This window comes from Haematobia irritans, chromosome 4 (genome assembly GCF_050003625.1).
Source record: "Haematobia irritans isolate KBUSLIRL chromosome 4, ASM5000362v1, whole genome shotgun sequence".
NCBI classification, from domain to species: domain Eukaryota; kingdom Metazoa; phylum Arthropoda; class Insecta; order Diptera; family Muscidae; genus Haematobia; species Haematobia irritans.
Window position 1 is genome coordinate 211,747,050 of NC_134400.1, and position 25,123 is coordinate 211,772,172.

General features: G+C 33.2%; 3 protein-coding genes across 7 annotated transcripts; 2 read left to right on the plus strand and 1 right to left on the minus strand.

Annotated features, from left to right (window-relative positions):
- The first annotated feature begins 3,951 nt into the window (after positions 1-3,951).
- On the plus strand, positions 3,952-9,269 carry LOC142236539 (cytochrome b5). The gene is made up of 3 exons (XM_075307781.1): positions 3,952-4,233; positions 4,311-4,442; positions 8,491-9,269. The coding sequence occupies exons 1-3, from the start codon at positions 4,069-4,071 to the stop codon at positions 8,596-8,598; spliced, it is 405 nt and encodes a 134-aa protein (XP_075163896.1). The 5' UTR covers positions 3,952-4,068; the 3' UTR covers positions 8,599-9,269.
- Positions 8,661-13,869, minus strand: elg1 (enhanced level of genomic instability 1). 4 transcript variants are annotated; one of them, XM_075307767.1, is made up of 5 exons: positions 13,707-13,869; positions 12,704-13,438; positions 11,556-12,648; positions 9,545-11,397; positions 8,661-9,165 (listed from the first exon to the last, which is right to left on the minus strand). In XM_075307767.1, the coding sequence occupies exons 1-5, from the start codon at positions 13,739-13,741 to the stop codon at positions 8,886-8,888; spliced, it is 3,996 nt and encodes a 1,331-aa protein (XP_075163882.1). In that variant the 5' UTR covers positions 13,742-13,869; the 3' UTR covers positions 8,661-8,885. The 4 variants fall into 4 exon arrangements, with proteins under 4 accessions (XP_075163882.1, XP_075163881.1, XP_075163880.1 ...); XM_075307766.1 differs by having other exon boundaries at positions 12,704-13,509; positions 13,707-13,857; XM_075307765.1 differs by having other exon boundaries at positions 12,704-13,551; positions 13,707-13,857.
- Positions 13,870-19,082: 5,213 nt separating this feature from the next.
- Positions 19,083-21,741, plus strand: LOC142236535 (uncharacterized). Of its 2 annotated transcripts, XM_075307774.1 has the most exons (5): positions 19,083-19,222; positions 19,278-19,992; positions 20,054-20,743; positions 20,803-20,932; positions 21,000-21,741. In XM_075307774.1, exons 2-5 carry the CDS (start codon positions 19,279-19,281, stop codon positions 21,656-21,658), a joined length of 2,193 nt encoding a protein of 730 aa, XP_075163889.1. In that variant the 5' UTR covers positions 19,083-19,222; position 19,278; the 3' UTR covers positions 21,659-21,741. The 2 variants fall into 2 exon arrangements, with proteins under 2 accessions (XP_075163889.1, XP_075163888.1); XM_075307773.1 differs by having other exon boundaries at positions 19,090-19,992.
- The last annotated feature ends 3,382 nt before the right edge of the window (positions 21,742-25,123 follow it).

The window sequence follows — 25,123 nt, forward strand, 5'->3', positions numbered from 1 at the left end:
AATGTATGCTTACGATGGTATTTGTTCACAATTTATAAAAAATCGAAATAAATATTATTGATAACATGAATATATTATTAACCATTGTAGTTATGTATCTTAAAAATAATTACACATCAATTAAGACATAAAATACCCGAAAAGTTCTATTGAACATTATCAGACAATGCAAAGATTCTCACGTAGTTCTTATCTACACAACGTTGTTTTTAGGGTGGTATCGTACAAAGATATACAACAAACATATATATGTTGTTGGTAATGTGTACTTTTTCCATTGACGTACTATATTAATTTATCGATTCCGATCGGAATCTCAAGTGATGAGTAAAGACCAAATTCTCGAGGACTAATTGCTATTTTTCCAAATCTATATAGATTCAGATATCATCAAAATATTTCCCATTACTTTTTTATACCCTCCATCATAGGATGGAGGTATATTAACTTTGTCATTCCGTTTGTAACACATCGAAATATTGCTCTAAGACCCCATAAAGTATATATATTCTGGGTCGTGGTGAAATTCTGAGTCGATCTAAGCATGTCCGTCCGTCCGTCCGTCCGTCCGTCCGTCCGTCCGTCCGTCTGTTGAAATCACGATAACTTCCGAACGAAACAAGCTATCGACTTGAAACTTGGCACAAGTAGTTGTTATTGATGTAGGTCAGATGGTATTGAAAATGGGCCATATCGGTCCACTTTTACGTATAGCCCCCATATAAAGGGACCCTCAGATTTGGCTTGTGGAGCCTCTAACAGAAGCATATTTCATCCGATCCGGCTGAAATTTGGTACATGATGTTGGTATATGGTCTCTAACAACCATGCAAAAATTGGTCCATATCGGTCCTTAATTATATATAGCCCCCATATAAACCGATCCCCAGATTTGGCTTGTGGAGCCTCTAAAAGAAGCATATTTCATCCGATCCGGCTGAAATTTGGTACATGATGTTGGTATATGGTCTCTAACAATCGTGCAAAAATTGGTCCACATCGGTCCATAATTATATATAGCCCCCATATAAACCGATCCCCAGATTTGGCTTGCGGAGCCTCAAAGAGAAGCAAATTTCATCCGATCCGGCTGAAATTTGGTACATGATGTTGGTATATGGTCTCTAACAACCATGCAAAAATTGGTCCACATCGGTCCATAGTTATATATAGACCCCACATAAACCGATCTCCAGATTTGGCTTGCGAAGCCTCAAAGAGAAGCAAATTGCATCCGATCCGGCTGAAACTTGGTACATGGTATTGGTATATGGTCTCTAACAACCATGCAAAAATTGGTCCACATCGGTTCATAATTATATATAGCCCCCATATAAACCGATCCCCAGATTTGGCTTGCGAAGTCACCAAGAGAAGAAAATTTCATCCAATCCGGTTGTAATTTGGAACATGGTGTTAGGATATGATCTTTAACAACCGTGCCAGAATTGGTCAATATCGGTCCATAATTATATATAGCCCCCATATAAAACGTTATCCAGATTTGACCTCCGGAGCCTCTTGGAAGAGCAAAATTCATCCGATCCGGTTCAAATTAGGAACGTGGTGTTAGTATATTGTCGCTAACAACCATACCAAAATTGGTCCATATCGGTTTATAATCATAGTTGCCACTAGAGGCAAAAATAATCTACCAAAATTTTATTTCTATAGAAACTTTTGTCAAAATTTTATTTCTATAGAAAATTTTGTTCAAAGTTTATTCGGTTCATAATCATGGTTTCCACTCGAGCGAAAAATAATCTACCAAGATTTTATTTCTATAGAAAATTTTGTCAAAAGTTTATTTCTATAGAAAATTTTGTTAAAATTTTATTACTGTAGAAATTTTTGTCAAAATTTTCTTTCTATAGAAAATTTTGTCATACAATTCAGAAGATGGTGTTAGGAGGTTTTAAGATACCTTGCCATCGGCAAGCGTTACCGCAACTTAAGTAATTCGATTGTGGATGGCAGTGTTTAGAAGAAGTTTCTACGCAATCCATGATGGAGGGTACATAAGCTTCGGCCTGGCCGAACTTACGGCCGTATATACTTGTTTTTCTTAAAGGTGAGTACTAAGTTCGAGTTTAGCCGCTAAAATCGCTAAAGTAAAAACTAAATCAGTAAGAAAAATGCATGAAATTATACATATTTGTGGCAAATTTTATTATAACTTGATGGGGAAAAGCCCAAAGCAAAATTTCGCAAAGTTTGTATTCCTTAAAATGGATTATTAAAGAAAAGTAATCGTGAAAAAATGACGTTTTTAGCGGCTAAACTCGAACTTAATACCCACCTTAATTATGAAAACAAAAATTTTTTTCCAGGAACAAAATTTCCAATTTTTTAAATCTCAATATCCAGAAATATAGTTGCAAATAATCGCATTCAAAGTCTGTTATTAAAATATGGAAATTTGACGTAACGATCGTCGTGGAAATATTAAAATTTAAAATAAATTTTTCAAATTTTGACATTCTCCTCCTATAGTTTATGAATAACAAATTGAAAAATTTTTAGCCCTCCCTATAATTCGAAATTTAAAAAGATGTAATTCGAAAATTTAAGATGTTATTCGCGACGGGCAAAAAAATCAACGTGGTTCTATAGAATGTCTCCAATTCTGCAGTATTTTGGAGTTGAGAACTTTGGAACTGATAACTCGTGTTGTTACAGCAAGTTGGAGACGCTGAGGCGAATTTTCATTTGTGATAAAGCCCAGATCGAACGAAAATAAGCGTGAAAGGTGGTGCAATCACATGAGGAGCCAAATCTGGGATGGAAATTACTATGGACGACGATTCGGAAATAAATCCAACCGAAATAATAACGTTTACATTTCTATTGCATTACAAACTTCGAAGCACGATATCCATATGGCGAATGCCTTTAGCAGAAAATTTGACGAGCCCCCACAGACTGCTAGACAAAGACAAAAGCAAGACTTCCGTGTCATCTTCTCGGATGGCCTCTATGCCCATTGCTGAGAATGATACCAGGGAAACATCTTCGAGATCTGGCTCAGCTCAGTTTATAGGCCATGAAAGTTCGACTCAAGACGATTTTAAAAATCATGATAAGTAAATTAGACGAATGTGAAGATCATGAATTGGCGGAATGGAAAAGTGGAGGCAGAAATTAGATTTCTAGTAGCCCTTATAAATACTAAAACCTTCTCTTCCAATTATAAACGATACATAAATTGAGGTTTGTAGAGCATCCACTCGTAGGTTAGCTTAGGTGGCAGCCCGATGTATCAGGCTCACTTAGACTATTCAGTCCATTATGATACCACATTGGTGAACTTCTCTCTTATCACTGAGTGCTGCCCGATTCCATGTTAAGCTCAATGACAAGGGACCTCCTTTTTATAGCCGAGTCCGAACGGCGTTCCACATTGCAGTGAAACCACTTAGAGAAGCTTTGAAACACTCAGAAATGTCACCAGCATTACTGAGGTGGGATAATCCACCGCTGAAAAACTTTTTGGTGTTTGGTCGAAGCAGGAATCGAACCCACGACCTTGTGTATGCAAGGCGGGCATGCTAACCATTGCACCACGGTGGCTCCCTACTACTCGTATAAAAGCTGCCTTCCTTTCACATGCAACATGAAGAAATTTCAATGTTACTATGTGATAGAATGATTCTCATATCTAGCAAAATCGAACTGAACTTAACTGAATGTGAATGTACAACAATAGCAGAGCGTTGTAATTAATTTTCATAATCAATTTTAAATTTCCTTTATCAATGTGAGTATACTACTCCAAACCACAGAGGCATAACATAAGACTAGATGAGGAGACAGTTAGATAAACTTCTCTAATGGCTCACAAATTAAAAGTCAATATTTTTGTTTTTTTTTTTTCGGAAAAATAAATAGAAGCAGAAAAAACACAGATATCTGTGTAGCGTCATTGATAAAATACCACAACGGTGGGTGAAATGAGTGAATCAATGGCATACCACCGTTCGTATAAGCAACCAGAAGACATTCGGATGTTTATCTGTTTTTTGAAAATGCAAATATAAAACCATCTATGGAGTTGTCGCTCGATTATTTATGGTAGAGTCTTCCGACAGTGTAAATCAGTGCGAAATATCAAGTCAAGATATGACACAAAACTATACTCTGTGTGAAATAAAAGAAAATAATGGTAGAAATGGAAAACCTGTATGGATTATTGTTAAGGGTGTTGTGTATGATGTGACGAAATTTGTGAAAGATGTAAATAACAACACTTCCGTTTTTTTAATTTAATTTTTTTAACAACATTGATGAAATTAATTTCCATTTGCTCTTAGCATCCTGGTGGTGAAGATTTAATTTTGGAATATGGAGGAAAGGATGCCACAAAAGCTTTCAATGATGTTGGCCACTCCATAGATGCTATACAAGATATGAAATTGTACAAAATTGGTCTAGTGGATAGTGATGTAAGTAAAGTTGAGAAGTTAAAATGTTTGATGAAGTTGGAACTCGGAAATTCACTCATTCATTATCAGAGTTAAAGATTAGCACTTTCTCTATTTCATAAGCAAAAAAATAAATAAATAAGAGAGATGTAGAAACAGTATTCTGTGTCTGCTGTTATATTTTTCTAAATCTTGGCCTAGAGGTTAACAATTTGTAAGATTTTTAAGTTCTAACATGTTACTCAAAAGTATTTTCAAAAATCAAAAAAAAAATCTTGTATATTCGTGCCCTTTAAAATCTTTTGAAGACCCTAAACGTGATCAGCGAACATTTTGTTTGCTCTATCTTTTCTCTGCTACACCCAAAGAAATTTGTTAGTAGACACAGCAGAAACATTTTCAAAAATCAGCAAACATTTTATTTGCTGTTATGCCTTAATTTGAGCAATATTTTTTATCAAATACCAGACATTTTGCAAATACAAGACATTCTTTTAATACATTTCTTTTATTTTGTTACGATAGCCCCTAGTTTGTTTCAGCCAAACTGCTATCGTATTCAGCCTCGACCTGTCATGATCCGGATCATGGTAATGACGATAATCACGGGGCCCCGCAGTCGGAAAGGGTGAACTATTTTCTTCTGTTAAATTGACAGTATCTTTTCTCTGCTACACCCAAAGAAATTTGTTAGTAGACACAACAGAAAAATCTTCAACACATGTTGTTATTACCACTGTGGTATCACAATGGAATGAATAGTCTAAGTGAGCCTGAAATATTGGGCTGCCACTATACCTAACCTAACTTATTACTGTAGCCATATGGAGTTGTTTGTATTTTCGAGTTTTTTTTATGAAATAAACATACTCCCTATGGGGGTTTGAAACACCTGTGTCCACCCCAGGCCGTAGACCCGTGTGTTGCAAAAAGGAAAGCAGTCACTTCTTGCTAAAATAGCAAAGACTTTCTGCTATTTTGTACACTGTTTTTGATTTCAGATTAAAACCATGCATTGACTAAACTACAAGTGTAGTTTAGCCAACAGAGGAAAAGTACGCTTGTCAAATTTATTTGGGCAAAGCCCTATAGACTGCAAGATGGTTGGATGTACAGCTGTTTCGGAATTACCACATTCCTCATTAGCGTCCTCTACTTGCAGCAAAACTGTCAACCAATTATCATAATAAATTCGGGTAATTCACTCAACCCAAAGTGAACTACACTTGAACCTTCCGAAAAAAGGTTTGATAGTCGGCTACTGCCTAAACCTGATGAGGAATGTGGTAATTCCGAAACAGCTGTACATCCAACCATCTTGCAGTCTATAGGGCTTTGCCCAAATAAATTTTGACAAGCATACTTTGCCTCTGTTGGTTAAGCTACACTTGTAGTTTAGTCAATGCATGGTTTTAAGTTGAAATCAAAAACTACAATAATGATTGAAGAGAAACCAACAATAACAAACAAAACGAATGAAGATAGAGGAAGCACGCTCAAAAACAAAACCAATCAACTACATTCAAATCGATGATTTGAGTTTGGCAAAGGAAAAGAGATATGCTTGCAAATTTGTTTAGGCCGTAGCCAACTATCAAACCTTTTTTTCGGAAGGTTCAAGTGTATTTCACTTTGGGTTGAGTGAATTGCACGAATTTTTATGATAATTGGTTGACAGTTTTGCTGCAAGTAGAGGATGCTGATGAGGAATGTGGTAAATCCGAAACAGCTGTACATCCAACCATCTTGCAGTCGATAGGGCTTTGCCCAAATAAATTTGACAAGCATACTTTTCCTCTGTTGGTTAAGCTACACTTGTAGTTTGGTCAATGCATGGTTTTAAGCTGAAATCAAAAACAACAATAATGATTGAAGAGAAACCAACAATAACAAACAAAAATTTTCTATATAAATAAAATTTTGACAAAATTTTCTATAGAAATAAAATTTTGACAAAATTTTCTATAGATATAAAATTTTGACAAAATTGTCTATAGATATAAAATTTTGACAAAATTTTCTATAGATATAAAATTTTGACAAAATTTTCTATAGAAATAAAATTTTGACAAAATTTCCTATAGAAATAAAATTTTGACAAAATTTCCTATAGAAATAAAATTTTGACAAAATTTTCTATAGAAATAAAATTTTAACAAAATTTTCTATAGAAATAAAATTTTGACAAAATTTTCTACAGAAATACAATATTGACATAATTTTCTATAGAAATAAAATTTTGACAAAATTTTCTATAGAAATAAAATTTTGACAAAATTTTCTATAGAAATAAAATTTTGACAAAATTTTCTATAGAAATAAAATTTTGACAAAATTTTCTATAGAAATAAAATTTTGACAAAATTTTCTATAGAAATAAAATTTTGACATAATTTTCTATAGAAATAAAATTTTGACAAAAGTTCCTATAGAAATAAAATTTTGAAAAAATTTTCTATAGAAATAAAATTTTGACAAAATTTTCCATAGAAATAAAGTTTTGACAAAATTTTCTATAGAAATAAAATTTTGACAAAATTTTCTATAGAAATAAAATTTTGACATGGTTTTCTATAGAAATAAAATTTTGACAAAATTTTTTATAGAAATAAAATTTTGACAAAATTTTTTATAGAAATAAAATTTTGACAAAATTTCCTATAGAAATAAAATTTTGACAAAATTTCCTATAGATATAAAATTTTGACAAAATTTTATATAGAAATAAAATTTTAACAAAATTTTCTATAGAAATAAAATTTTGACAAAATTTCCTATAGAAATAAAATTTTGACAAAATTTTCTATAGAAATAAAATTTTGACAAAATTTTCTATAGAAATAAAATTTTGACAAAATTTTCTATAGAAATAAAATTTTGACAAAATTTTCTATAGAAATAAAATTTTGACAAAATTTTCTATAGAAATAAAATTTTGACAAAATTTTCTATAGAAATAAAATTTTGACAAAATTTTCTATAGAAATAAAATTTTGACAAATTTTTCTATAGAAATAAAATTTTGACATGATTTTCTATAGAAATAAAATTTTGACAAAATTTTTTATAGAAATAAAATTTTGACAAAATTTCCTATAGAAATAAAATTTTGACAAAATTTCCTATAGAAATAAAATTTTGACAAAATTTTCTATAGAAATAAAATTTTGACAAAATTTTCTATAGAAATAAAATTTTGACAAAATTTTCTATAGAAATACAATTTTGACATAATTTTCTATAGAAATAAAATTTTGACAAAATTTTCTATAGAAATAATTATAATTAAAATTTTGTAAAATTATAATTAAATTTTTGTAAAATTTTCTGCAAATTTTGGTAAATTATTTTTGGCTCGAATGGCATCCGTGATCATGGATCAGCCGAACACCAGAGTTTTTCAGTGGTGGTTTTCCCCCCTCAGTCCTTACCATTGAGCTAAACATGGAGCCCTTTTCTTTAAAATAAACATGGAGGCAGCACTCAGTGAAAGAAGTTCATAACTGTGATATCACATTGGACTGAAAAAATGAGCGGGCGCTATACCTAACTTAACCTAAGAATATGCCTTGTATATGCTAAAAAAAATAAACCACCTATCAAGAACACGCCTATGAACCCCCATGGTGGTTCGTAGACCCGCCTTTCATACAAAGAATCATGGATCTCAATTTCTGCCGAACACCAAAAAGTTTCTCAGTAGTAATTTATCCCCTCCCAGTAATTATGGTAGTCTCTAAATTGTTTCACAGTAAAGAAAACGGCTATAAACATGAGGTGATTATCCTTGAAATATGGAAGCAGAACTCAGTGAGAGAAGTTCACCACTACGGTGGACTATTAGCTTAATCTAAGAATATGCCTTGTATTTGCTAAAAAATCTGAAACATTTATTACGAATTTTTGCCATAATAGATTTATAAAAATTCTCATTTTATTTTGCAAAAAATAAGAAAACTATGTCGATTTTGTTTTTCATCAAAAAAGCATGAGTCTCAAAATTATCTCATTCATTTTTAACATATTCCGAATTAAATTAAATATTCTATACCCTTTATTTTCCTCCCAGTGCTCCCAACAGTGTCAAATTGTAACGACGGAGAAGAACACACAAACAATAATAGACCAAAATTGTCAGCGGAAAAAGAAGCGTATAAAATTATTTTTTTGCTTTTGAGAAAAGAAAAACAAAAGAGTAATACGATCTTTAGGATTACACAGGAATTATAAAACCATGAATAACAGTTTTTATATAGTTTTTTATTATAATTATTATTAGGCATATATGTACGTTTGTAAATAAACAAGAGACAATCATATAAGAAATTTTAAGAAAAAAAAATATTTATGAAAATTTACTTTTCTATGTACATTAGTATAAATATTAATTATTCAAATAAGTCTGGAACTACTTACTTATTTAGTTTGCACCTAAACCTCAACATCATTTAAAAAAATATATTACTACGCTACAGCTGTATTTGTTACTTGTAAATCTTGTTTATCTTCTAATTCATTTGATGATTGAAACACTTCGCAAGCCTGGTCGAAAGTTGTTGTAGAAAAATTGCTGACATTTAGCGCAAAGTTTCGTAGATGATGATAGAAACGTGTTGAACGTCTTTCTAAAGTTGAACGTAATTTTTCACTTCGACAAATAGCTCTTAAACATGGCTCATAATCCAAATTACGTGCTCGTTTAGAACGCGATTGTATTGTGCCCAATTCATAACAAAGTGATAAACTGCAATAATGTAATAAAAATGTATTTAGTTTTAAGATAGCTGTAGAGATATTAGTGATATATTAAATTATGAATAATAATAATATTGATTGATTACATGAAAAGTGAAATTGTTATTTATTCAAAGACTCGAGCATTGCCTTGTTCCTTGCAAAATCGCTTTGTCCCTAATTAAAGTAGTGAAATATAAATAAATGAAAGTCACTGAATCGCAAGTCATAAAAATGTCTGTAAGGCTGACGCCTATATCAATTTTTTTACATGAAACACTGCTTGCTTATGATTTCGAAAAATTCACTCCATACAAAACTAATGATATTGAAACTCTCTACAAAAACCATGCATTCAATAAAAAAAAAAATTCCATAATTTTACTTACATGGATTTCGGCGTATCAAAAAGATTATATGGACAAAAATCAGCATCCAAATTCACATCTATAGCTTTCTCCAACAGGGTATGCGATATATGCTCTGATATATTGTGATTTAAACGATCCATAATAGATGTTTTATTTGGTTTCAAAGAAGTCGATTGTATTGTGGTCTGTAGGCATTCTTCCTTTTCCGTATCCAATAAGGAAGCAATCGAAAGATTTTCATAAAAAGAACATAAATTATCTAATGGAGTCGATGTGGTTTTCATAGCGTTTGACAGCCATTGTTTTTTGGGAGATTTTGATCTACGTTTTGTCGAAGCCTTTGGAGACACTTGTGGCTCAGTCTGATTACTATTTGCCTGGGACAATTTTCTGGACACACCGAATATATCATTCAAATTAAATGCAAATTTACGAAAATCAACGGGGAATGGAACACGATGCTTGGAATTTTGACACACAGTATAAAATTCAAATAATGAACGATGCATATAGACACTATCATTTGATTTATCCGATTGCATTTTATTTTCCATTTGTAAATTATCTTGATTATCCATTTGTTCCTGTTCCACAGAAAATTGACGTTTACGGGGTGAAGCGTAAAAGCTAGGACTACCTTTTGATTCAGTAGGTTTTGATTTTATTTCACCATTGGAAGTGATCATTTGTTTTTGCCTATCCCCACCACTTTGTATGAAAAATTGTAGCTCAAGTAAAGTTTTTCTCAAATCACGATTATTGAACAGATACAACGATATAATATCGTCCAATAGAACTGGACAATTTTCTATTAGAGATAAGACGGACAAAAATTTTGAAATATTCAAAACATTGGGCGAAGTAAAGTGTATGGTATTCTGGGCCATCAACCTTTGCAAATGGCTGCAGTTTGGATTTGTTGCAACCACAATAACGGGTCTCTTCGAACTAGCAGCTAATGTGTAAATGGCATCAGTAAATCCCGAATCGGTTTGTTCGAAAACAATGTCCGCATCTTCTATTAGAATTAGACATTTGCGTGAAGTTTGGGATAAATCACTGTTACTTGAATCGCTACCGGGGGAATCCATGTTATTCGAATTTGAATTTTGACGTCTCATCTGAGATTTCAGTCCATTCAAAGACATTTTGAGCAAGTTCTTCTTTTGACTTGAGCCTAAAGCTGTTGCCGCGTCTTTACGAATTTGATGGGATTGTGTTGCTTCCTGCAATTCTTGTATTAACTTCTTTCCGGTTCTCTTCATGCCAGCATTTATTTCCAAAACATTGAAGTTCATTTCGTTGGCTAAAGCAAACACAGCATTTGTTTTCCCAGAAGACACAGGCCCCAAGAGGACAACAGTGTTGCAAGCGGGTCCCTGATTGCTACAAGAAGAATCGTTAAAATCCATGCTATCATCCAAGTTTTGCGAATTCTTTGCACTTCCTGTCCCTGAACCATTTGACCAGTTGGAAAGAAATTCCCTCAATTGTGTTACTGGATTTAAATTTACCAAGACCTGCTCGAAAAGAAGAGGTTTATATTTTTCACTAAACAACAGCTCTCCATTAGGAGCTGCAGGTGGTGGCTTATATTCCTCATCTGGATTATCATCCTTAGTTTTCTTCTGTAATTCCAATGAACGCCTTGTCCGCCTGGTAACAACAAATGATTCTGAAACTTGTTCAGTATCTTGGGCCGAGTCTGACTGACTAAAGTATCGGTATTTTTCTCTCATTTGATTGTAACATTTAAAGGTGGGAAATTTTTCAAATTCCGCTTTCCAATTTTTAATAATGGCTCGTTTGTTTGCCAATGTGGGCAACGACATTTTCTCCATGTTAAAGATGATTTTAGCACGTGGTTGTATCTAAATAAAGAAAAATTATTAATCAATTAACGAAAAACATACGGATCTGGTCTCTGTCTCATGTAAAAGAATTTCCCATCTCACGTTAGGTCGTAGATTTCATTTTTTAAAAGAGATTTTTCCAGAGACAAGGAAGAGAACCCCTTTATACTTCTCACCTGAAAATTACTAGCATTGCAGTCCGACAATGTTCCTATTTGGTACATGCGTTTGTTCGACTTGCCCTTTCCTCTGCGTGTGGGAGGAGATGGTGTCTGGAAATATGTATCCTCCGATTGTAATTTGTATGTTAAAGGTATTATTTGTTTCATTTCAAGGTATTCATTTTGGCTTAGTTGCCTAACATGAGCTATTTTGGGAAATATCTCAATAGACTCGTCATAAGTCGATTCAAACACCTTTTGTTTTTCTTGTTCCAATTTTAGTTTCTCCGGTACGCCAGATTGAAGAAAAGCTTTGCGAGCTTTTAAAGTTTCGGGATCTGGACTAGGCTTTGGTACAGAACGCATAAAAAGTGGAGCTAGTTTTTTTGGTGTTCCTTGAGGTGTACATTTTCCAGGTGATCCACACATATTTGAACTGTCATCCAAAATTATAACATCCACATGATCCTCTTCATGAACTTTCACTAGGGAGTTGATGTGACCTCGGGTAGACGTTTTTCGTGCAGGAGTATTTTTCAATGATTTGGCGGTCTCTTTTGTTGGACTCTCGTCTATATCAAAATCATAGCGGGCTTTTCCAGCACATGATCGTCTAGGTCTTCCACTGGGTGTGCCAATATCAGTTTTTGCATTCTCGAGACCTTCAACAGCCACGGGAGACATACTAGACGTTGGTGTTTCATTAGAAACAATAGTTGAAACTTGCTTTTTCTTTGTTTCCCTTGCGCTGATGTCCTTATCCTTTACTATTGGTGCTGTCTGACCTGATAACTTCGCCACTGCTTCTTTAGGTGACTCTTTTTTTGGGAAATAACCTAGAAGACTATCACGTTTTTTTGTTGGGGAATTGAGTTTAGAAAGAAATTCTGCAGCCTCTTTGTCTATCTCAGGTTTGCTAGGCTCAATAGACTCGTCGGAATCAAGTGAACTCAAACGTCTAACTCTTGTTGTAGTACGCTTCCTTCTTTCCTTCGCGGGCTCCTGATCTTTGTTCTTTTGTTCACTGCTTTTTCTTCTTTGCTTTCTTTCTGCCTTTGGTTTAGACTGTAACTTGGGGCTGCCACCACTTTTTAGCATTTCTTTAAATCTATAATAAGAAATTTATTAGAGGTCGTCTAATAATAGAACCCATGTCTACTTACCGTTTAGCTCTTTGCTCCAATTGATCATCGACATAAGCAGCTCTGGCTTCTTCATCCAATTTTCTTTTGATTGCCCCTTTCTGCTCAGCCCATTCCTGCAACTTTAATTTTCTTTTGGCATTTGCTTCCTTCCCTTCTTTGTCAGCCACTGGAGATGGAGATTCTTTTCCAGGAGTGTTTGAACCTATGGTTTTATTCCGAGCATTCATCATTACTTCAAAAGCATTGGTAACCTTGGCGGGTTTGTTAACAACAACCTCCGCTTTGTTATCGTTCTCACTATCGACGATCGTTTGAACCTCTGAAACTTCATCTTTTCTAGGAGTTCTCGGAAAATGCTGTAGTATTGTTCCTGACTTTATGGGACTTTCCTGCAATACTTTTCCATTTTCTACTGTCGTCTTCTCCTGAAGAGGTCGCTTTTTGACGTGCCTCTTTTCTTTATCTCTGTGCTTATGTCTTCGTTCACCATTACTTGTCTTTGCTCCTACTTCTTCCACATTACTACCATTCTGCTTGTTCGACGTGTTTGCTGCCTCAATCATTGCCAATTTTTTCAATTCTTTTTTACGCCTGTGTTTCTCTTTATGCTGCTTTTTGACTGTATGTAAAACTTCTTCCATGTTCTGGAGGATTATCTTGGAATTTATACGTGGATAAGACACCACTACCGGTATTATCCTATCCGATCCATTTCCGTTTGTATTACCTATTTCGGGGTTTTCGTTCGGTTCGCTTTCAATGGAATAAGATGAAGGGGGTTTCAACTCAGTCATACTTTCCATCAATTTACGCTACACAAGATTCTAAATCAAGTAATCTCTCTTTTTAATACACATAACATTCATCTTTTTTTTAATTTTGAACAAATACCCCATCCACCAATCAAAAACACAAACGAACGAAAAAATCAAGTTGTCGATCATGAAAAGGCAAGAACAAGAATTACATGCTGTTGATCTACACCATGAAACCCATATCCGCTACGCTTGTTTGCACTTACATATTATTCTCTATTACAGTGCAAAACTTTTGCATTCCATCTAATAGTTAATATGCATAAACCAATAGATACGAATTGAACTGAATCAATATAAAATTAATTGTTTTAAAGAACTCAGTTTTCACTTGACCTGATAGTAAATGGCGGGATAATAAAGCCAACTAGGAAAATGTCAAATGCCACACTATGGGCCGACCACACATAGTGACAAGACATATGGAATATTTAATGGGGCATTTATACTTGGAGATTATTAAAGTTTTGTTCGCATTTGCTAGCAGAACTAAATCAAACAGGCCATTTGTAATTGTCACATATTGTCGTGATATAGTATGTGATTCAAAGTGATTAAACAAAATTTTTAGGATATCATACAACGAAATAAGGATTAAATCTTGATAAATGTGATTTTAGTCGTATAAATGATATACGTGGAAGAATTTATAAATGTTTTAATCAAATTAATAACCATGGAAATGTTTGACACGGACATTGTCCCGGGGCGGAAAGTCGGTTTTGAAAAGAATTTATGCGCCGTCCAGATTATAAGTTTATACGGACGACAATGCTCGTGTCGAAAATATTCTAGATATTTGCCACACTTTACGTTATGTCGGAAAACTATCGATACCGCAGCTTGTTTAATGGGATCAATGACACATTTACCGATATTTTACTTACCTCCGATAATTCTTAGCGTTCGACCACACTGTAAGATTCTTTACAAACACAGACATTCCGTCCAGAATAACTTATAGTCTGCGGCGCATTACAGTGTGGCCGAACGATAAGAATTGTCGGGGCATAATGCGCCGTCCAGACTATATCCGGACGACAGGGTTCGTGTCAAACTTATGCACGATATTGGCCACACTACCAGTTATGCTCGAGCCCAATAAACACAAACGTTTGAAAAATGCTAAATTTTAACAATTTTTGAAATGATTAGGGTAATATTCATGTTGAGAAAATCGCGTTCTCAACAAAAAGCAGACATTACCCTAAACAGTAAAATTCAACACATTAGCAATAATTTCTCAAGTGTTATCCTCAAATTGAATTGCATCGCTACTCAATAATTTCTCAAACAATTTTCGATGCGAGTCAAATTAAAAATTAACATTAGGGCTGTTTTCTTTTTGAACTGGATGTAACATTTCCCAATAAACACAGGATGAGCGTTTTTCAAATGCAACAACTTTTCAGTTTGAGGGTAAATATAATTTTCAACATAAATTTAACTTGACTTGAAATAGCTCATCTTCAATACATCTTCAAATTGTTTGCGAATTACTTCCAATTTGCCAAAATGTTGACGAAATCTTTGAAAAGGTGTTGAAGATAATATGAGAAAGCTTTGACAAAACACTACCCTAAAATGCAACGAAAAAACCATGTGGTTTTCAATACTTATTTGTGCAACGAAGTTCGTGGTCAATTGCAAGAAATAAAAAAAGGAAAATTTTAGACAAATAACCAAATAGTTTATAAAAATAGGTAAGTGAAAATAAAAAATGAAATAAAACTTTAAGGAAGTCACTAAATGTATATCTCTTTGCAGAAAACTAAAATTATGGATTCTACGTTCTTGAAAACATTAAAAAGCTGAGCGATGAAAAAATGGTGAACAATTAACTGGAACTGCTTCAAAGAGTTTATAATAATTGGTAAGTCAATATGAAAAATTAAATCAACACTTTAGAGAAGTCACTAAATTTAAATCTTTTTGCAGAAAACCAAAATCTTTGGATGCTACATTCTTGCGAACATTAAGAAGCGGACCAATGAAAAATGAGTCGACAAGAAAAAGTTTCCAGAAACACTAAAACATTAAAATTGTTAAAATCAACAACTTCTTATTGTTTATTATTGTTTATCAATTGGTATTGTAGTGTATTATTATATATTTTATTTTGATGAAAATGAATAAATTATACAAAATTCATAGAATTTTGTCTTTGACTTTCAATTTGAAGTGGGGATATCATTCATACAAATTTAGGTTGAAAAGTATTTGCAACGATGTTAATTTTGAATTTGACTCGCATCGAAAATTGATTGACAAATTATTGAGTAGCGATGCATTTCAATTTGAGGATAACACTTGAGATATTATTGCTAATGTGTTGAATTTCACTGTTGAGGGTAATGTCTGTTTTTTGTTGAGAACGCGATTTTCTCAACAATTTCTCAACTTGAATATTACCCTAATCCTTTGAAAAAATGTTTGAAAAGTTGTTGAAATTTAGCATTTTTCAAACGTTTGTGTTTATTGGGTTGTATGGGCTATCCAGAACATCGTTGCACTGGTGTTCTATCCAGAACATCTCATCAGTGCAAGTCGCGCCGATGTTGCCAGATTGTATTTGGATAAAGTGACGCTTCTTCGATTCACAATAGCAATTTATTGTGACTATTTTATCGAAAAAACATGAAATTCAAAGTGATACAGTGTCATAAATAATCGCAGCAGTAAATGTTTATTACTAATTGAAGCATTTCATACATTAAAAATGCAAGATTTCACTTCTTTTCTATGGTTGTTTTTAAACAGCTGATGATAGTGTTGCATATTTTTGGAGATGTCCTGGATAAACGAGTACTCTGTTTTATTTTAGTCCTTAACGGCTTAGCATATCCAGTGCTGAAAGAACACAGCCCTATTATTGCAAACACTTTTCAACCAAAATTTGTATAAATGTTATCCCCACTTCCAATTGAAATGTTCTGGATAGAACACCAGTGCAATGATGCTCTGGATAGCCCATACAAATGTTGCATCCAGTGCTAAAAGAAAACAGCCCTATACCCTGCCAGCATTTCAAAGTTCCATTTCATCCTCATCGCTACCACAGACTCGTAAGTGACACTGCAACAATCGCCAACTGTGATAGTATTTTGCCATCACTATTTGCATGAAAGTATTTTGCCATCACTATTGTTACAAGAGCCATTTTATATTTTGTGAAACACAAAGCACAACTAGCTTATAATTTATTTAAATAAAATGATAATGAAGTGCTGAAATCATAGTTATTTCGCTTAAAATTGTGAAAGGTATATTGGTGAACAATTTTTGACTTTCCAAATGAAATAAAGTGATAGTTTTTTAAATATTTTGCCAGACACGCTGCCTCCACTGGAAATAAAAGCACTGGCTGATAGACGCTACAACATGTAAATTGCAACTTGTAACTCAACATCAATCTTTTATTAATGCATAAAAATATGTTAAGTGTGATGCGATAGTCGTATAAATGTTATACTTATGAGAATTTATGAATGTTTAATAAAATTAATAAACATCTAAACAATCGTGTTTTACTTGACCACAATGATTCTTTTATAACTATCTTAAAATGCACTTTCTCTGATTGCTTGAAGAGGCTCTTATTGGCGTCCTTCTAAATGTATCCAGAAGGGCACCTAATAATTGCACTCATGCGATACTTTTTTGTAGTAACTTGGCGTGGTACAACTTCTCAATAGTGACGGCGCTTTTCCGAGGAGTTTTGAATATCGTATACGACTGTTTTCGACGTGGTGGGGATTCTCAGAAGCGCCCCCAAATTCAAAAAATGTTGGCAGGGTTGTTACAAGAGCCATTTTATATTTTGTGAAACACCAAGCGCAACTTGAGGGCTGTTTTCTTTTAGCACTGGATACCCTCAGCCGCGAAGGACTAAAAGAAAACAGAGTACTCGTTTATCCAGGACATCTCCAAAAATATGCAACACTGTCATCAGCTGTTCAAAAACAATCACAGAAAAGAAGTGAAATCTTGCATTTTTAATGTATGACATCCTTCAATTAGTAATAAATATTTACTGCTGCGATTATTTGTGACACTATACCACTTTGAATTTCATGTTTTTCGATAAATTAGTCACAATAAAGAGCTATTGTGAATCGATGAAGCGTCACTTTATCAAAACACAATCTGGCAAGATCGGCGCGACTTGCACTGATGAGATGTTCTGGATAGAACACCAGTGCAACGATGTTCTGGATAGCCCATACAAATGTTGTATCCAGTGCAAAAAGAAAACAGCCCTTAGCTTCTTATAATTTATTTAAATAAAATCGATAATGAAGTGCCGAAAGCATAGTTATTTCGCTTCAAATTGTAAAAGGTATATTGGTGAACAATTTTTGACTTTCCAAATGGAATAAAGTGATAGTTTTTCAAATATTTTTCCAGACACGCTGACTCCATCGAGAATAAAAGTACTGGCTGATAAAAGCTGCAACATGTAACTTACCACTTGTAAATCAACATCATTCTATTATTAATGAAACAAATTACGTTAAATGTGTTGTGATAGTGGTCTAAATGTTATATTTATAAGAATTTATAAATATTTAATCAAATTAATAAACATCTAAACAATCGCGTCTTACTTGACCACAATGATTCTTTTACAACTATCTTAAAATGCACTTTTTCTGATTGTTTGAGGGGGCTCTTATTGGCGTCGTTCTATATTTATTAAAAAAGGCACCTAATAATTGCACTCATGCGATACTTTTTGTAGTAACTTGGCGTGGTACAACTTCTCAATGGTGACGGCGCTTTTCCGACGAATTTTTGATGTCGTATACGATTGTTTTCGACGTGGTGGAGATTTTCAGAAGCGCCGTTAAATTCAAAAAATGTTGGCAGGGTATTTGTCTAAAATTTTCCAATTGACCACGAACTTCGTTGCACAAAGAAGTATTAAAAACCACATGGTATTTTAGAGTTGTGTTTTGTCAAAGTTTTCTCGTATTATCTTCAACATCTTTTCAAAGATTTCGTCAACATTGTGGCAAATTGGAAGTAATTCGCAAACAATTGGAAGAAGTTAGGAAGATGAGCTGTTTCAAGTCCAGTTGAATTTATGTTGAAAATTACATTACCCTCAAACCGAAAAGTTGTTGCATTTGAAAAACGGTCATCCTGTATTTATTGGGTTATTATATATTTTATTTTGACAAAAATTAATAAATTATACAAAATTCATAGAATTTTGGCTTAGACTTTCAATTAGAAGTGGGGATACCATTTATACAAATTTTGGTTGAAAAGTGTTTGCAATAATGTTAATTTTTAATTTGACTCGCATCGAAAATTGTTTGAGAAATTATTGGGTAGCGATGCAGTTCAATTTGAGAAATTATTGCTAATGTGTTGAATTTTACAGATGAGGATAATGTCTGTTTTTTGTTGAGAACGCCATTATTCAACTTGAATATTACCCTAATCATTTGAAAAATTGTTGAAATTTAGCATTTTTCAAACGTGTGTGTTTATTGGGTTATAACGACAACGTTACCAGTGGCGCTATTTTTTAAGTAACGCCGTTGCCTTTATCACCGTCATCCGACATCGAACTTTGGTTTGTTGTTGTAAACTGAAATGCAAACATTTAATTTGCACCTTTAAGAAACACTTCATGGCACAGTCTTGTTTACATTCTTGTTAATTTGTATAAATAATAACGGATATTGTGGAGTGAAATATTTATTCTGAACTGGTGAATATTTGAGAGAAAAAGTGCCATTTGTTCATAATATAAATTGTTATAATAGTATGCCAAGAACTTCATCTACAAGGATTAAGGAAAACAAAACAGAAGCAAACAAAAAATCAAACGGTGCAACTCGAAAAACAAGACAAAGTCATTTGAGAGAAATTAACGATATGGTTTCCAATCAAAATGAATCCCCTCCTAAAGAAGCTGCGGAAGTAATACAAAATGTGGAAATTAAAGAGAACACGGAGCAAATTACAGATGATCAAGTGATGGAAGAAATACCCACTAAAAAAACGAAAGTTGAAGATGCAGGCACAAATGCTTTGCCAGCCGATAGTGAAATGCCCAGCGTGAACGAAACAAATGATAGTGAAACCAACATCGATGATAAAATCCCACAAACGAGCCAAGGGAAGAATCCAAATTTTTCTTTGAAATCACAAGGCAACAAGACCGATGACATCGATGAAAACACCAACAATAATATGCCGGAACAACTGCTGGCTGTGATATCGAATCTTTACTTGAATATAGGTGAACGTTTACGGTTAGATTTTCAACCGCGATGTCTTGATGATCTTGCATATTGCCATCGTCACCACTATCTTTCGGATTTACCAGAAGCTCCCATACCTTCGCAGGCGCATAGTCTGCGTAGTGCACTGCAGCAGTATAGATATGTGTCATTTATTAATTCCACTACAGATATGGTGCACCGTGGAGAATTTCCAGGGAAAGGAATATTCACTAAAATAATCGAATTGGTTCTGGTAAATGGACTGTAAATTAAGTAAAAACTAAAATAATCTGTTAATATTTTTCCCTTTTTAGAGCATAAATTTCAATACGAAAAACCAGAATATTGCTACGTATCAGCAATCATACCACAAGTCCATAGAATTATTTTCGATGATTGTAAGGACTTTTCCTCCATGTTGGCACAAACTACGTACCTACTATGTGGGTTTCTTGGAATATGGTCTTGATCATTCCAAACTTGGCAATGTGAAAAAAGATGATCCGGTATCAAAGTCCACAAAAATATTCGACATAATATTGGACTTATTGGAAGATGTTCTAAAGAATGCTGAACCTGATGAGTTATCCAATAATAATAGCGATGCTTTAGAGAAACAAGTAGCTTTAGCTCAGATAACATCGCCCCAAAATTCCATGGATCTGAGTGTGTGTAGCGATTATTGGAATCAAAACGAATATGAAGAAAGAGAACGGCAGAAACAAACATTTACGGCCCTACCTATGGCACAGAAAATCGAGCGGGTCTTTATGTGTCTAAGACTACTTCTGGAAATTTTGGAATATGATTTAGCTATGTGGATGTTGCATCACTTTAAGAAGACCAAAGAATGGATATTTTCAAATGAAAATCGTCCTTTAATTGTGGTATTATGTGAATTGACCCAGTATACCAGAATGACACGAGTGGCGCGAAGAATTTTTAGTGTTTACAGTGAAGCAGCAAATAAGGGATTGTGTAAACAACGTTTGCAAGTTCTTGAGGTATGTCATATGCTTGACTTGGGTGTGAATAAGTAGGATAATTCTTTTTATTCTTTTAGCGTTACATTTCATTACTAATGGTGGCTAGTAATACAGCCGATATGGAAAATACTGCCATTGGAGTCAAATATCCAGCATTGGGTGAACAAACTAAAACCTTGATAAAAGAGTTTTTCAAAATTTTCAAAGGTAACCCCAGATACATTATCGCTTTTGTTAAAAATTTGTGTTTATTAAAGCAATTGACATCTTTCAGCTCACAATCAAGAACAAATATCGAAATATATAGAAACCATAAATCTGTTGCGTATTCCTTATGTGCGCTATGAATTCATTGACAATGTTCTTTTTACCAACTCGGAACCGTTGACACCACAGAAAATAGCTATCGATATTGCCAAAAAACGTTGGCTGAAATACAAACCTCTAAATGAGCTCTCCAAACCGGATGAAGATATATCGCGAGAGCAATATCTACAACTGCTCTTGGATGCATTGCGTCAATATTGTGAATGGCATGGCTCGAAAACCTTTTTGCATGTCATAACAGATCACATTAAAATTTCCCATCTTTCTACAATAACCGACTCGGTTCATCGTTGGCCCACACATGGAAGCGGTGTTTTGGTCCTCAAGAATATGGCTAAAGATATAGAACAATTGGAAAGTCAATTGAAAATGACGGTACGCATGTCAAAGCCAAAAGTAAACATATCTCTGGCAGATATTTGCATAGATGAAGCCATCATTATTAAATATCGCAATGACTTGAAGTATATTTTAAGTCTGCAAAATGTAATGCTAAAGCAAAAGGAAATGTATACTGAAGTCGATTTTAGCAAGTGGATAACATTTCTAAGCCATTTCACTCCAAACAAATCTAATCAAGAAGAGACAGTGCCATCAATCTCTTAAAGTTCTCGAAATTTCATTGTGTAAAAATATTGTTTTATGTTTTATTTATAAATAATATATTTATTTATTATTCAAACCTTAAATCCATAGTAATATTAATGAGCAGACTCAATGTTTTTCACAAACGGCAGAAATTGTACTGTTGCCTGCTTAGGTTGCACTCTTTAATTCAGTCAAGTTCAACAAATTTATCATACAAATCTCGAAGGTAGCGGCTGTTGGATCTATCAAGCTTACCAGTCATGGATTGTCGACTCAGTGGTTTGTGTCGTCCGATTTGATCATGTTGGAGCAGTTGGCGATTCAAATTTTAACATAGTCTTCTATTAGCTCTATGCCAAGTGGACAGTTTTTTCTTCGTATAAATGAAAAATCGACCCAATCATTCAGTATAGTCATCGTTGCCAGTTTAAATCATTTCCTGGTAATTAATAAATATTGTAAAATTGAAAAGCAAAAAATTTAAGAATAAAACATTTTTAGGGTTCAGGTATTGAACCATTGAACCCTGACTATTTGAATGCAAGGCGAGCAATGCTAACCATTGCACCTCATATATGTATATTTCCACGTTCCGGTGATCGCAGTCAGAAATCTTAAATTTGCCCAAAATAAATCTAAAACTTTATTAAAATACAAGATGGATTTAAGTCATAATGCACACTCATATAAAATGTTTGCTAAAAGATTGCTGTTATATTTTTGTTCTTTAGGGTCTAACGAACAACCATTTGCTCTAGTTAACACTGAAAATGTACATTTGATGAGAGGTGACTTCTTATGTATTTTGAATTCGAAAAAAATATTAAATTTTTTTTATGGAACTGTTTTTGCGATATCCCGTTATTTTCAGTTTTTCGCTGTTTTTTCACTAAACAAATGATATATCGAGTTAGAAATACCAAATTACATAAGAAAAGTCACATCTCATCAAATGTGCATGAAAAAATTTTATTTTGTAAACTTTCTTTTAGATTGTACCCAAAGCATATTTAAGAACCAAAAATCTTTTTTTAAATAAATTACTGCACTCTAATATCCTTGAAGCTACCCAGCAAAAAAAGCGTCGCCAAAAAAATAGTGAATTTTTTTTTTTGGATCAGGAAGTGGTGCAAAATTCGAGCAGAAGCGATGAGTTTAACATGGACTTGTCATAGGACGGATGTCCACCAATTCTACAGCCGTTCCACTGAATTTGCATCACTTCTTGAGGTGTCATCCGAATTCAGTGTTTTGGAAGTGAATTAATAAATGTAGTGATATTTTACCAAATAAATATTTTTATAATTGTTTATGATTTTTAATGCATTCTAACGCTTGGCCTTAAACATTCTCAAAAATTTCAAATTTTTTTGAAGGGATTTATCATTTTTTTCGAAAAAAAAAATAGAAATAATTTGTACCATTTTATTAATTCTTACTTTGTTTTTAACCTCTTTGAAACAAAAAAAAGTTAAAATTATCCATTAAAAATATGAAAAAATCAAGTTATAAAAACTGAATTAAAAGAACTTCCTGTATAGTTAAAATAAATAACATCTTTGGGAGGACATTTCTGTTGTGCCTTTAGAAGAACTTCCAAATTTTGTTGCTGGGTACTAAATGTGAACAGCAAACAGTTTTTTTCCATTTCTGTTTGTTTCGCCCAAACTAAGACATGTTTCAGTGTAATAATAGCAAACATTTTTTCAAAGGATTAGGGTAATATTCAAGTTGAGAAATTGTTGAGAAAATCGCGTTCTCAACAAAAAACAGACATTACCCTCAACAGTGAAATTCAACACATTAGCAATAATATCTCAAGTGTTATCCTCAAATTGAAATGCATCGCTACTCAATAATTTGTCAATCAATTTTCGATGCGAGTCAAATTCAAAATTAACATCGTTGCAAATACTTTTCAACCTAAATTTGTATGAATGATATCCCCACTTCAAATTGAAAGTCAAAGACAAAATTCTATGAATTTTGTATAATTTATTCATTTTCATCAAAATAAAATATATAATAATACACTACATAATACACTACAATACCAATTGATAAACAATAATAAACAATAAGAAGTTGTTGATTTTAACAATTTTAATGTTTTAGTGTTTCTGGAAACTTTTTCTTGTCGACTCATTTTTCATTGGTCCGCTTCTTAATGTTCGCAAGAATGTAGCATCCAAAGATTTTGGTTTTCTGCAAAAAGATTTAAATTTAGTGACTTTTCTAAAATGTTGATTTAATTTTTAATATTGACTTGCCAATTATTATAAACCAATTATTACCAATTATTATAAATTGTCCAACATTTTTTCATCGGTCAGCTTTTTAATGTTTTCAAGAACGTAGAATCCATAATTTTAGTTTTCTGCAAAGAGATATACATTTAGTGACTTCCTTAAAGTTTAATTTAATTTTTTATTTTCACTTACATATTATTATAATCTATTTGGTATTCGGTTATTTGTCTAAAATTTTCCAATTTTTTATTTCTTCCAATTGACCACGAATTCGTTGCACAAATAAGTATTGAAAACCACATGGTTTTTTCGTTGCATTTTAGGGTAGTGTTTTGTCAAAGTTTTCTCATATTATCTTCAACACCTTTCCAAAGATTTCGTCAACATTTTGGCAAATTGTAGAATTACATACCATGCATTCAATGCGTCCGTTGATTGAAGAATTGAAATTTCTCTTTGAAATCAAAAGCTCGAATAGACTGCCGCAAACAGAAAAAATCAACCCTTCCATCAACGCACGGATTGACGCATGGCGTGTAATTCAACCTTAATTCGCAAACAATTTGAAGATGAGCTATTTCAAGTCGAGTTGAATTTATGTTGAAAATTTACCCTCAAGGCCGGTATGCACCTCTAGCGAAAAATTTCATTCCCATAAGAAATGCATTGCTATTTATGCTAACGAAATTTTCGGTAGCGTTCAATTTCGTAAGCTGGTACGCACCTCTAATGAAAATAACAGGGTTGTCAAAAGCATATTTTGGCAGGAAACATTTAATTTATTACAATAATTGTGTGCGTAAAAGTTTTAAAAGGTCTGTAAATAATAAACAATTTATTTGAGGAATATTTGGAACATATATTAACAATTTTTAAAAGCGATTACCTGGTTTAAAATTTGTGTACACAGCCCTGTTTTTTTGTTGTAGACTTAAATAAATTTTTGCTACCGAAAATTTCGCTAGAGGTGCATACCGGCCTTCAAACTGGAAAGTCGTTGCATTTGAAAAATGCTAATCCTGTGTTTATTGGGTTGTTTTTTTTTCGAGTTGAAAAACTGACGTTTATAGCATGGCGCCATTTGCAATGTGAATTAAGAAATATTTTATTTATTAAAACTATTTTTGTGGGTTTATAATGCAAACACGTATGATATTTTTGTTCCGAAAATATACAAAGGATCAAAGGAGTAGCAGATCAATTGCCCAAGGAAAAATAAAATGTTAATTTTGGG

Excerpts from the sequence above, each read along its gene's own strand:
- LOC142236539 (XM_075307781.1), top strand. The coding sequence starts at position 4,069 with ATGGTAGAGTCTTCCGACAGTGTAAATCAGTGCGAAATATCAAGTCAA. Across the intron at positions 4,234-4,310 it reads TGACGAAATTTGTGAAAGAT|CATCCTGGTGGTGAAGATTT; the intron begins GTAAATAACAAC and ends ATTTGCTCTTAG. Across the intron at positions 4,443-8,490 it reads TTGGTCTAGTGGATAGTGAT|TGCTCCCAACAGTGTCAAAT; the intron begins GTAAGTAAAGTT and ends TTTTCCTCCCAG.
- elg1 (XM_075307764.1), bottom strand. The coding sequence starts at position 13,488 with ATGGAAAGTATGACTGAGTTGAAACCCCCTTCATCTTATTCCATTGAA. Across the intron at positions 11,398-11,555 it reads GCAATGCTAGTAATTTTCAG|ATACAACCACGTGCTAAAAT; the intron begins GTGAGAAGTATA and ends TTCTTTATTTAG. Across the intron at positions 9,166-9,544 it reads TTTGATACGCCGAAATCCAT|TTTATCACTTTGTTATGAAT; the intron begins GTAAGTAAAATT and ends ACATTATTGCAG.
- LOC142236535 (XM_075307774.1), top strand. The coding sequence starts at position 19,279 with ATGCCAAGAACTTCATCTACAAGGATTAAGGAAAACAAAACAGAAGCA. Across the intron at positions 19,993-20,053 it reads AAATAATCGAATTGGTTCTG|AGCATAAATTTCAATACGAA; the intron begins GTAAATGGACTG and ends TTCCCTTTTTAG. Across the intron at positions 20,744-20,802 it reads AACGTTTGCAAGTTCTTGAG|CGTTACATTTCATTACTAAT; the intron begins GTATGTCATATG and ends TTATTCTTTTAG.